The 13,608-nt window shown below is 46.7% G+C and overlaps 1 protein-coding gene across 1 annotated transcript in view; it reads left to right on the top strand.

The window, feature by feature from the left end:
* Positions 1 to 13,608, top strand: part of LOC144790850 (maestro heat-like repeat-containing protein family member 2A) — a 93,470-nt gene that overhangs the window by 9,221 nt on the left and 70,641 nt on the right. The window contains exons 3-6 of the mRNA XM_078665515.1: positions 5,044 to 5,122; positions 5,540 to 5,653; positions 6,299 to 6,360; positions 8,150 to 8,269. Of these exons, the coding sequence (XP_078521641.1) occupies positions 5,044 to 5,122; positions 5,540 to 5,653; positions 6,299 to 6,360; positions 8,150 to 8,269 (375 nt within the window). The remainder of the gene's footprint in view (positions 1 to 5,043; positions 5,123 to 5,539; positions 5,654 to 6,298; positions 6,361 to 8,149; positions 8,270 to 13,608) is intronic.

The following is a 13,608-nucleotide window of genomic DNA, read 5'->3' as shown; positions in this document are numbered from 1 at the left end:
CAGTTTCTAGAACAGTGGCCAGGAGATATTGAGCTGCACCAGAGGACCCTGCATTTTTATCTTCACATCCTCTTCCTGAGAGTTTGGTGATACAGGCTGCTTGCTCAAAGAAATCTGCTGGTGCTTTTCCACAAGTTCCTGGAGATAAGGAATCCAGGAAGCAAGACCAAAGTGCCAAGAAGGTTTTTCTCATCAGCCAGTATGGCATTAAAGTCAACCAATGCTACGTGTCTGATGGGAAGGTATATCCATGCTTTGATGGATTCTGTCAAGCAGTTGATTCCGAAAGTCCCTGAGGATGACAGGAAGGATTTTCAGGAAGTGGTATTGGACACTCAAGCAGCTGCGAGACAGGTCATTCAGAGTGGTCTGGACACTGCTGATTCAGTGGCAAGGGTCATGGGTTCCTCCGTGGCCACTAGGAGGGCTGCCTGGCTCAAATCTTCAGAATTCTCTGCTGACGTCCAATCTGCCTTGATGGACTTGCCTTTTGATGGATCAGGGTTGTTTGGTAAGAAGGCTGATACTGCCTTGGAGCGTTTTAAGGACAGTAGGGCCACTGCAAAATCTTTGGGTCTTCAGTCCAGGGGTACTACCGGAAGACGTTTCAGGGGATTTGGTCGATCTTCCTTTCGGTCTTACAGATCATCCCAGCAGCAGCCTCAGCAGCAGCAGAATACACTGTACAAGTCGCACAGGGGCAGACAAAGATCCCGCCCTAGAGGTCGTCAAGCTTCCTCCTCCTCCTCCTCCTCTCCTTCCCAACCCCCTGCCAACGCAGCAAAGCAGCCCTAGATCCGCCATTCCGGATCATGTGGGCCCAGTGGGGGGTCGGCTTACACATTTTCTACAAGATTGGGAATTAATAACATCGGATCTTTGGGTTCTCAATCTTGTAGAGAATGGGTATGCACTTCCTTTCCAGGAATTCCCTCCCAATTACCCTCCTTGCCAGGGTTATTGTTCGGAAGACCACCTGCTTCTCCTGCAGGAAGAAGTCCTGGCACTGTTACGAAAAGGTGTGATAGAGGTGGTTCCAGAGCAGGAAAGGGGTCAGGGGTGCTACTCCCGGTATTTCCTGATCCCCAAGAAAGATGGCAGGCTTCGGCCAATCCTGGACCTCAGGATTTTGAACCTTTACCTGAGGCAGGAAAAGTTCAAAATGCTCACTCTTGCACAGGTTCTTCAAGCACTGCTGGAAGAAGACTGGATGGTGTCGATCGACTTGCAGGATGCGTATTTTCATATTCCCATCTTGAAGTCGCACAGAAAGTATCTCCGTTTCACGGTTGGGTCACAGCACTACCAGTTTGTGGTCCTTCCGTTTGGTCTTACTACTGCACCTCGAGTCTTCACAAAGGTGATGGCAGTGGTGGCAGCTCATCTCAGGAGATCGGGGATTCATGTGTTTCCGTATCTAGACGACTGGCTGATCAAAGCGGAGTCGCCGGAGAAGGTGCTCCATCATCTGCAAGAGACAACTCTGTTGTTGCACAGGTTGGGTTTTTCGATAAATGTACCCAAGTCTCACCTGGTGCCCTCACAGCGCAACCTGTTCATAGGTGTGGTACTGGACACTACTGTGTGTCGCGCATTCCCTCCTCCTCAAAGGATTCGCGACATACAGGAGATGATTCCTTTATTTTTCAATGGAGCGGTCGTTCCAGTCCTGAAGGTTCTTCGCCTGCTCGGTCTGATGGCTTCATGCATTCTGTTGGTCAACCATGCACGCTGGCACATGAGGGCACTCCAGTGGTGCCTCCGCAGGCAGTGGTATCAACACAACGGAGATCTCAGGGAGTCAGTGAAGATCTCCAGAGAAACTGCGGCGGATCTATCTTGGTGGAGCGTGGAAGGAAATCTGTCTCAAGGGAAGCCTTTCCAACTGCCTCCATCGGTGGCCACAGTGATATCGGATGCATCCACTCTAGGGTGGGGTGCTCATCTGGGGGATCTGGAGGTCAAAGGTTTTTGGTCTCCAGAGGAAAGGTTGCTTCACATCAACCTTCTAGAATTGCGGGCGATACGTTTGGCGCTCAAAGCCTTCCTCCCTTCCCTTCGCGGTCGGTCGATCCAGGTCCTGACGGACAACATGACCGCGATGTGGTACATCAACAAGCAGGGAGGAGTGGGATCGCAGTGTCTCTACAGGGAGGCTCTGCGTCTCTGGTCCTGGGTTCGGGACCTTCAGATTTGTCTGATGGCGAATCATCTGGCCGGAGTTCTGAACGTGCGTGCAGACAGTCTCAGTCGGCAGTTCTCGGCCGACCACGAGTGGAGGCTTCACCCGGAGGTGGTTCGTCACGTCTTTGGGACGTGGGGAACTCCTCAGGTGGACCTGTTCGCCACTCTCGAGAATGCTCACTGCCTGTCATTCTGCAGTCTCCAGTATCCGTTGCAAGGAGCCTTGGGGGACGCGTTTCAGTTGAGTTGGGGAAGACAACTCCTTTACGCGTTTCCTCCCATACCTTTGATTCCTCGGGTTCTGAGGAAGATTCGCCAAGACCGGGCCCAAGTCATATTGGTCGCCCCGGACTGGCCAAGAAGGGTGTGGTATACAGATCTTCTCCACCTCTCCTCTCGCCCGCCGCTCCGTCTCCTTCTCAGGGCAGACCTCCTCTCTCAGATGGAGGGGCAGGTTCTACACCCCCCACCTCCAGACATTGCACCTTCATGCCTGGAGATTGAACGGGGCAACCTGAATTCCTTTTCTCTCCCGTCTGACGTGGTGGATGTCATCTTGTCAGCCAGGCGTGACTCCACTAAGTCCTTCTATTCATATGGATGGTCAAAATTTGTCACTTAGTGTGGGGAGAAATCTATTGACCCTTTGAGAGCCCATTTGTCTGATGTTTTCCAGTTTGCCCTTTCTCTGGCGCAGCAAGGGCTTGCTGTTGCCACAGTTAAGGGATATCTTTCTGCGCTGTCGGCTTTTCTCTGTTTGCCTGACCAGCCATCTCTTTTTAAGTCTCCTGTAGTTTTAAGATTTTTGAAGGGCCTCACAAATAAGTTCCCTCCTACTCCTTTTATTGTGCCTCAGTGGGACTTAAATCTTGTCTTGACCTTTCTGATGGGTGCTCCCTTTGAACCTCTTCACAAATGTCCTATGAGGCTTTTGACTCTTAAGGCAGTCTTCCTCGTTGCAATAACCTCTGCAAGGCGGGTAAGTGAGCTTCAGGCTCTTAGTTCCAAGCCCCCTTTCTTGACCATTCATGCTGATCGAATGGTTCTTAGGACCAGGGCTGCTTTTCTTCCTAAGGTGGTTACTCCTTTCCACCTTGGTCAATCCATTATCCTCCCTACCTTTTATCCTCCCCCACATCCTTCCAAGGAGGAGGAGAGGTTACACCGTCTGGACCCTAAGAGGGAGGTTTCTTTTTACCTGGACAGAACTAAAGACTGTTGTTTGGATGACCAGCTCTTCGTTGGGTTTGCTGGCTGCAAAAGAGGAAGAGCGGTCCATAAGAGAACCTTGTCAAGATGGATCGTACTATGTATAAAGATCTGCTACTCTTTGGCCGGTAAGGAACCTCCAGAGGGTATAAGGGCTCATTCTACAAGAGCTAAATTGTCAACCTCAGCATTGGCTAGAGGTGTTCCTGTGGAGGACATTTGTAGGGCGGCAACTTGGTCTTCCCTCCACACGTTCGCGAAGCATTATTGCTTGGATTCTGAGGTGAGGAGGGACGGCCATTTTGCGCGCTCTGTCCTTCAGGATTTCCTGGTTTAGAAGAGTGGACACCCTGCTCCGGGAGTGGGGACTGCTGTGGGACTCTATTCACAAGGTGAGGAATCCACACGGCAGATGTATCTATCAGAAGAACAAGTTACTTACCTTCGGTAACGCTTTTTCTGGTAGATACAATATCTGCCTGTGGATTCCTCACTGACCCACCCGCCTCCCCGTTGTCCACTATTCTATGCCAGAGTTGCTGTAATGTAATGTATATTTATTTGTTGTCAAATAAATGTTTCAATTGCTTTCCTGCATTTGCTTTACACTGTGTGTTTTGCCTTGACTATTGTGTACTGTGTATACTTTGTATATATCTACTGTCATTGTTCCGTCCGTGTGCCTCGATGGCACGGAAAAAAAGGCGGAACTGATGTCATCACGCCGGCGTGGGCCTATTATAGGCGTCGGTGACGTCAGCGGAGTCGCGTGCGATGACGTGTCTCTATGACGTCCAAGTCCACGTCGGCGCGAGGCTACGAAAAGAATTTCCGAATGTTGCTGACGCAAGGGGGATATTCACAAGGTGAGGAATCCACAGGCAGATATTGTATCTACCAGAAAAAGCGTTACCGAAGGTAAGTAACTTGTTTTGCTGACACGTGGAATCTGGAATGAATGGGAAACAAAAGGCAAGCATCTCTGATGAGGACCAAAGTGCGAGAACTGAATGCCGGTAAAGAAAAAAAAATGAAGTGGTACAGCAGAAACAGCAAGTGGCGGGGAGAACAGAAAAAGGCCCTAATGAAGCCACTGACAGAAACACTCGCTCCCCACTCTGCTGACTAGAGACCTGGGACGCAAAATGGGCAAAAAGTGAAGCAAAAAAGGCCTGCTCTGCAAAGCATGCAACCCACTATGCTGGCCAGACACCGTAGGACGCAAAAGGGGAACAGCTTTACCGTCCCCAGAGATAAACCAAGATGATGTGTAACAACAACCGTCGTCTTGATTACGTTGAATAGCCGCCACTAGTGCCAGCTTTGTTAAAAGCATTAAGTACCACTACCTTCTGCAATCTCGCCAGACTTCTGAGTTTACAAACTATCCTAAAACCATAGGAAACTAAGGCATCCATCTTAGAGTGGTATCTGAGAATTTGCACTTCCACCAATATCGGGCACCCTGAATATGCTGTATTCCACACAATTATTTTACGGTAGCGTGGTATGGATCATGGCCCCACAAGTCCTGACAAACTCCTATGCTATCATTCCCCCACTGGAAGTTATTTGCTGTCTGGATGTATGGGATTGGCTTTCAGATAGCCTAGCTTCCATTATTATTTATTATGGCTTTGTTATTGGCAGATCTGCACACCCTCAAGTGGGGTTTCCGATGAAACAGAAGAGCCACTCAAGTTGTCCACGGCTATTATCCTGTCACTGGGTGAGTTGGTCATAAATGTATGTATGTATATATTTGTGATACTGCAAGTATATATTGGCCTTTACTGGGGATCAGGTCCTCTGTAACATTAATTTCTGTACACTGCCCTGCACGTAACTTGATCGTCTTAAAAGCTAATATTGCTTCAGTATTTATCTCCCCACCCAGTACATTGGTTGGCTTGCTACTAGAATATGGTGCGCAGTTTACTATATACAGCTATAGTAGTCACATGAGTACCATGTGCTCGTAAGATCATAATTAAATGTTGCAGACCATTAATAACATACCTCCTGGACATGCGTTGAAGAATGGCCTTGATGGGCTGCTCCCCGGCGTTGAGTTCCTTCTTGCATAATTTTATGTTGTGTTATTTTTCAATTATGTCTATTTTTTCTTTTCACTTTACTCTTGCAGCCCATTCTCACTCTAGTGAGGTCCATAAATATTTCGAAAGTAGCTTGATGCAGATAGGTGCAGAGTCCCGTGCCACAACATTACAGCTGCTCTGCAAGCTCCTTTCGGAAACTGGTAAGACTGTCAGTGGGTGGGTGGCAGTGTGTGATTTAGGCAGGGAAAATAGTTAAAGGGATAAAATGCTTGTCATAGAATCCGGTGCCCTACGTTGTATTCCCAACTTACTCCCTTACTTGTCCAACATGGTGCAGGTATAAGCAAAATGCTTCAATTTTATATTCTTCAGCTACATTAACTGCCAACTTTTCCTGGTAGAGCACTGCAATTTACGAATAAAGTCTTGCTTACATCAACTTCAATTATGTGAATCATGGTGAAGAAATAAAGGAGTGCCACTGTTTTCTTTTCGGTTAATTGTTCCCATTGTGAGCCATTAATGGGACAGGGACACTGTGAAAACCGATCCTGACATAGACACTGGACAGGAACAAAAAGGGAAATAAAATATGGAGCAGGTCGACACAGACACGCTCAGTGGTACATGATGACACAGACATGCACGGCGAAACAGGAAGGCATTGATAGCCCTATGGGGCTCACAGTCACAGACTCACAAACCAAAACTGAAAGACAGGACCCTCAGGGTGGTAATCACAGTTGATAGTGGAAACTTCACTACTTATGTATTAATCTTGATCTTAATAGACAAAGTCAATATCTATGTGTTATGAACATTTGTTGTATGGTTTTATTTAATAGATTCAGAAGGTGCCTTTTATCTGGATGCTGTCCGTCACGTGCTTGAGGATGACAATCGCAAGGTACCATCAAGCTATTATACGTGTGTTAAAGCACTTTCATAATTAGCAACTCAATCTAATTAAGTTATGCAGTTTTTGCATAGTGCAGTAGTCCTACTTACATGGACTCAGAGCTGTGGTTTTGTTGACTTTCTCCAAGGCAAGTCTTCAGTGGAGGTGTTGGGTCATGCAACCTCCAGCCATTTCTGTCAGTTCAGTGTGTCTTGTGATCCATTGTCTCCCTGTCCAAGTGGACATATCCCAGTTTTCCTGCCCTAGTCTGTGTCAATGCATTATTTTCAGACCCAATCCCAGAGGTTGCTGATCCCTAATTGTTTAATAAATGTGTGTTAAAAGAAAGTTTGTGTATGCTGTTAAGATATTTGGTCTGTATTTCACATTGAGTTGATCTGTAATACCCCTCACTGAGGAGGAGAATGTTGATGATCAAATAAGGGGTTTTGAAGTTCAGAATATTAATATCCCCTCAATTATTTAACAACCGTGGTGTAAGGTATTTCAAATGTCTCTACCAAGAATAATATTTGGGTATGTCTCAGCGAAATCTCACCAAACGTGGATCGATAATACAGGATAATATTCAATGTGCACATTTGAAAAGTCTGATTGTGATATAAAAGATGAATTTTATGTAGAAATTGGAATATATGTGACTTTCTAGAAGCCATGTATGTCCACAATGTGCCTGAATTCAGTGCCATGGAGAAAGCAAGTAACTCAGTATCAGAATCACCATGTTCAGCATGTTAGCAAGCACAGGACATAGGCACAAAGGAAAATCAACAAAACTGTTTTCTTTTGATAACAAACAAAAGGCTGTATTGCCATAACTTTGTCTCTATTGGATTCTCTTTGAGAGGTGTATTGGGTTTGTCATTTTTAACCTCAGGGCACCGTATAAACCAAGTTATCCTTAGATATTTTTCAGATTAAACCAGGAACATGAGAGACAGGACTCTGCTAGGAATGTTAGAATCACAAAAATCAAGCATGGATGTATTCTTTGGCAGTTGAAGCCATTGTGGCCAGATTGTGCAAATATACAGCGTACAGAACCATGTTAGGGATGTGAATTTTAACTCAATACTGGATACAGGAGACTGTGACTATTTACGGTCTTGAGCCAAAACTAATTCTTGAAAGTGATATGGATCAAACAAACAACAAGGTGTGGGACAATGAACTCTAAGTACTGCAACCCATTTGTTATCTGCTGTCCGTGTTGGGATGTCTGCTCAATCTTACAGGTGGAGTTAGACAGCGGCCATCATTCTTCCCACAGACGACTCTAGTTTTCTTTTAATTCCCTCAGCAGTGGAATCCACAGCCTGTTGAATTCTCATTTGCATTTTTGTAATCAATATCAGGTCCTGAGAGCTTTTTTTGTTGGTTTTAACCTACCTAGGCATATTTTGCAATGTTTTTTTAAATCTTTTATCAAATCTCAGGCACCTATAGAAGGTGTAGCCCACCTGGAATATTTGAATATTCCCTCTTTCACACTTCAGTCAGACACTCTATAAGAACAGTTTAATTAAATTGACTCTAGTTTCATTCTCAGAGTGTCATAATATCCCTTTTTGCAACATACTTTAAAAGGTTGTATCCAGGTACTGGCTTTCCACACATAAAAATTTATATCTGTCTACTCTGTGGACAACAGGAAGGAGAGAATGCATGGTTTTCTCACACTCCCTTGCTACTTTCTCACTGGAATGTGTGATTTTCTCCTATTAATACACCAAAAGGGTTTCTCACTAACCATGCTTACCTTTTTTCTCAATTACAGGTTATTCTTGCCACTTTAAGTTTAATGTCCAGTTTAACAGCCAAAGGTTTTTATGATGTGAATGGAAGAGCTGTGATGGATTATGTGCTTAAAAAAAACAGCCTCCTTATCAAAGAGCAGGTAAGTGGCAGATGTACATATTTGGTTAGGTGAATGTGTTAGGGAACAACAACAGTAGTCACCACACAAGAAATAAGTGGACCTTTTAGCCTCCTTGTGCCCCAATGTAGTTACTTTGCCATATAATATACATAGGCAGTGTCACATATTTGCCCCTGGTGGTGGAATATAGACCTCATGTACCTCTCGTTAGTTCCCATAGTCTCACCTTGACATTCTATGTTCTTCATTTGAGCTTGATGTTCCCTACTTCCACTCCAGTGCGTCTTTCTCCCTCCGTTACTTTTATGGTTGTCCCTTATCCATTTGTCTGCTTACATTTGCACCTGAAATTCAGCAGTTGCCCATCAGTGCCAACACTGTACATGCCTTTTCTTCATGTCTTGTTATTCCAGGGTGCCCATGATGTGAACCAAACCACTCAAGTGAATTTACTTATAGCTTTCACTTCAAGAGTCATTCTTCCAGTACACCCAAACTATGGTTTTTCCATTATTGTGAAAAGTTTAACCTAGTGTACCCTTACTATTGTGGGGTCTGAGTTAGTGATGTCAAATGCAAGTGGAGTCGTTGTCCCGAAGTTCAACTATTGCAGCTGGTTTGATTCGTACTGTGGCACTTCTGGCAATTTTATAACTTTTATCCTGCTCTTATGTTGTGCAAAATCGTCCACTGTTGTGAAGAACGAGTTTCAGAAAGTTGTCTGATAATATCCTTTATTCTCTTCCTCCTTCATTGCCCTCCTCTTCCACAGGCCTCATGTATGATTTTGTATTGGGCACTTCTTTTGTTTCTTCTCTTTTCTTGGACCATCTCAAGTCCTTTGGGCACTTACACTTTGATCCTATCTCTAGTAGCTGGAGGAAACACCTGTCATCTGACTAGGGGCCTGGAATGGGTGTTGGATCAGTTATCTTCACTGGTGCTTGTGGGGCTGCAGGTGATATGTGGCAGCATGGGCCATGGCAGGTGGCATGGTGTCTGAAAACTGCAGTATTCTTGGCTTTGTCAGTGTCTCTGGGAGAGTAGGCCACAGTGGTTTATGGTCTCACCAATTCCTCCATAACAGCAGGGGTGCTATGACCTTCTTGATCACTGTGAACTAGGTAGGACTTCCTCAAGCTTGGCCAATGCATCCATATTACAGAGTAGTTGTACCAAGATGCACAACTCAAGTCCATGCTCAGTAATATGTGTGGGGATTGGGCACCACTGATGACGTCTGGTATCCATCTCCTTGGGGCCTGACCATAATCCAGAGTGTCTGCAGTCCATGCTTAGTCTTACTCTTGGATTCCCATTAAGCTCAACTAATAGATGAGCCAGACACTGTCCATAGTTTTTTTTACCACAGGCCAGAGGCATCATGCCAGGAACAATTCAGATGCCTGTCTCTATGTTGCATCGCATTGTAACAATGGTGCTTGAATACCTAGATCCCAACTTAGTAACCCGATGCACATGTTTACTGGCATGAGTGCAAAGAAATAAGATGCTCAGACACTGTGAGAATGGGACTCGCTCCATACCCGTCTCAACAGCAGTGCTCCCAAGCAGTACATAGGCCTACCACACAATCCAGCCTATGTGAGACAACTGGCCCTTAGACTTTGCCGGGGCTAACTAGGAAATTTCTTGGGTGATTGGGCAAGGCACATGGGCATTCAGCGAATGCACTGATAAGCTGTGTTTTTCACTGATAATACATTATCTAGTGGGCTCCTTTCTGATAGATACATCTGCCGTGTGGATTCCTCACCTTGTGAATATCCCCCTTGCGTCAGCAACATTCGGAATTTTTTCTTCGTAGCACGCCGGCGTGGACGACGTCACAGGAGCACGGCATCGCGCGCGACTCCGTCTGACGTCACCGACTCTTTATTAGCCCCACGTCGGCGTGATGACGTCAGTTACCTTTTTTCCGCGTCGTCGACGCTAACGGTTTCTGGGATCTTCTGCGATACTTTGTATCTTCTACTTGTTATAGTATTACATTTTCATCTTTATTTACTCCTTCTTCGTCGAGGATGTCGTCGAGGAAGACAGGATTCAAGCAATGTGGGTCTTGCGCTCGTATGATGTCGATCACCGATCCTCATAAAGATTGCTTATGGTGTCTTGGATCGGACCCCGATGTTAAAAATTGTCGATCCTGCTTCAAGATGAATCCTAAGGCGTTACGAGAACGTGAAGCAAAACTTCTTCTTGCAAAGGTAAAGGGTAGAGAGACTGGGAGATCTTCGACGTCGAGACGATCGAAGTCGAGACAGAAGTCACGTTCGAAGTCGAGATCGAGGTCGGCTTCGAGGTCAAGGTCCAGAGCGAAGTCGATATCCAGAGAGAGGTCGAGGTCTGGATCCAAGTCGGCTTCGGGTCATGCTTCGAGCTCCTCAAAGAGAAAGCACAAGAGGAGAAAGCACAGCTCCAGACATCATTCTGGGAAGGAGTCTTCGGATTCGAAGAAGAAGTCTCGTAAACATCACAAGGACTTTATATCTCCTTCTCCCTTTCAGTTTCTTGGAGGTTCCCCGATTCCGGAACAAGAACCGGATCCGGAGTCACACCATTCTTCGGAGCATGAAGATGAAGAGGAAGTTCCTCGAGCTCCGACTCCGGTGGTGATCCCTGTGGATCAAGAGGGTCAGAATGAACCGATGTCGGAACAACCTCCTTCAGGTCAACCAGTAGGTTCGTACCCTCCCTTTCCTGGTCCAGGACAGGACCCCTCGCATTTCCTCAATGCGATGTTTGGAGTTTATTCGAGAGCAATGTACCCCACTGGTGCACCGGCTGGTCCCATGGGTCCATTATCTTTCAACTTGGGCATTCCTCAAAGTTACGCCCCAGCTCCTTTTATGCCGTTTATGCCGGCGCCTTACACACCTTGGCTCGGTACGGCTCCACCGAGGTCAATGACTCCGCATACGGCTTCGCCGACTCCGGATCGACCTCGTGATTTGGATCGAGGTACCACGCCGGTCCGTGAGTCTCGTCCTCCAACTACCCAGGCTCCTCGTCTGACGTCGGACCTGGCTCCGTCGGAGTCGTTACCGGATCCGTCGACTTCGGTTCGTATGGAATGGTCGAGACGCAGGGCTCAGCATCTCTTGGAGGAAAAGAGGTCTGAAGATTCTGATGTTGAAGAAGGTGAACTTCTAGATCAAGGGGACTGTTTTGAAGACCTACATAGTGCTGGTGGTCTGGAACTATCTCCTGAGTGGGGTTTACCATCTGTTTCTGATGCACCGTCTAAGGACGTGGCACCCTACCATGTTGTTATTAGAAAGCCTGCAGATCTACTCAATCTGACTTTACCTACTGTTGAGTACAAACCTAACATCCTCACAGAGGTTTTACACTCTCCTTCTTCTATTATAGAGCCTACACTTCCATTTACTGAGGCTTTAACTGAACCGATAATGGAGGTCTGGAAGAGACCGTTGACTGCTCCTACTGTTTCAAGGTCTGTGGCAAGACGCTGCAGGGTGGCACCTGGTGACCCAGAGTTTGTCTCTTCACATCCGTCACCAGAGAGTCTAGTGGTACAGGCCGCTTGTTCCAACAGGTCTGCAGGTTCTTTTCCTCAGGTGCCAGCAGACAAGGAGTCTAAAAAGTTGGATCAGTCTGCAAAGAAGATTTTCTCCTCGGGTAGCATGGCTCTAAAATCTACTAATGCTACTTGCCTTTTGGGGAGATATGTTCATGCATTGATGGACTCTGTGAAGCAGTTGTCATCTAAGCTTCCAGAGGATGATAGAAAAAACTTTAATGAAGTGGTCTCTGATACTCAAGCTGCAGCCCGCTTGGTAATTCAGAGTGGCATGGACACAGCAGACTCTGTTGCCAGGATTATGGGCTCTACTGTTGCCTCCAGAAGGGCAGCGTGGTTGAAATCCTCCGATTTCTCTACTGATGTACAATCCACGTTGATGGACTTGCCTTTTGATGGGACAGGCTTTTTTGGGAAGAAGGCGTATGTGGCTTTGGAAAGATTCAAAGATAGCCGGGCTACTGCAAGATCTTTGGGTCTCCAGACAAGAGGTTCTTCCACTAGGAAGTTTAGAGGGTTTGGTAGATCCTCCTTTCGTCCCTTTAGACAAGGTCAGCAACAACAGCAGCAGCAGCAAACCCCTCTGTACAAATCTTATAGAGGTAGACAGAAGGGTCGTGGACGTGGTCGTCAAGTCTCCTCTTCCTCTACTTCCTCCAACAATACCCAACCCCCACCTACATCAGCAAAGCAGCTCTAGATCCACCATTCTGGATCATGTTGGTCCGGTAGGGGGTCGGATTACTCATTTTCTACGGGATTGGGAATCGGTTACATCAGATCTTTGGGTTCTCAATCTCGTAGAGAATGGGTATGCACTTCCTTTTCAGGAGTTCCCTCCCAATTACCTTCCTTGCCAAGGCTATTGTTCGGAGGACCATCTTCTTCTCCTGTAGGAAGAAGTCCTGGCACTGTTCCTGAAAGGTGCGATAGAGGTGGTTCCAGAGCAGGAAAGGGGTCAGGGGTGTTACTCCCGGCATTTCCTGATACCCAAGAAGGATGGCAGACTTCGGCCAATCCTGGACCTCAGGATTTTGAACCTCTATCTCAAACAGGAGAAGTTCAAAATGCTCACACTTGCACAGGTTCTTCAAGCGCTGATGGAAGAAGACTGGATGGTGTCGCTCGACTTGCAGGATGCGTATTTTCACATCCCAATCCTGAAGTCGCCCAGGAAGTATCTCCGTTTTACGGTGCGATCGCAACACTACCAGTTTGCGGTCCTTCCTTTTGGGCTTACTACTGCGCCTCGAGTTTTCACCAAGGTGATGGCAGTGGTGGCTGCGCATCTCAGAAGATCGGGGATACCTGTGTTCCCCTATCTGGACGATTGGCTGATCAAAGCGGAGTCGCCGGAGAATGTGCTTCATCATCTGCAAGAGACAACTCAGTTGTTGCACAGGTTGGGTTTTTCGATAAATGTACCCAAGTCTCACCTGGTGCCCTCCCAGCGCAACCTGTTCATAGGTGCGGTACTGGACACTACTGTATGTCGTGCATTCCCTCCACCTCAAAGGATTCACGACATACAGGAAATTATTCCTTTATTCTACAATGGAGTGGTTGTTCCAGTCCTGAAGGTACTTCGTCTGCTCGGTCTGATGGCTTCTTGCATTCTGTTGGTCAACCATGCACGCTGGCACATGAGGGCACTCCAGTGGTGCCTCCGCAGGCAGTGGTATCAGCACAACGGAGATCTCAGGGAGTCAGTGAGGATCTCCGGAGAAACTGCAGCGGATCTGTCTTGGTGGGGCGTGGAAGGCAATCTGTCTCAAGGAAAGCCTTTTCA

Source organism: Lissotriton helveticus, chromosome 11 (assembly GCF_964261635.1).
Source record: "Lissotriton helveticus chromosome 11, aLisHel1.1, whole genome shotgun sequence".
Taxonomy (NCBI): Eukaryota; Metazoa; Chordata; class Amphibia; order Caudata; family Salamandridae; genus Lissotriton; species Lissotriton helveticus.
This window is presented reverse-complemented; position numbering and strand designations above follow the sequence as displayed.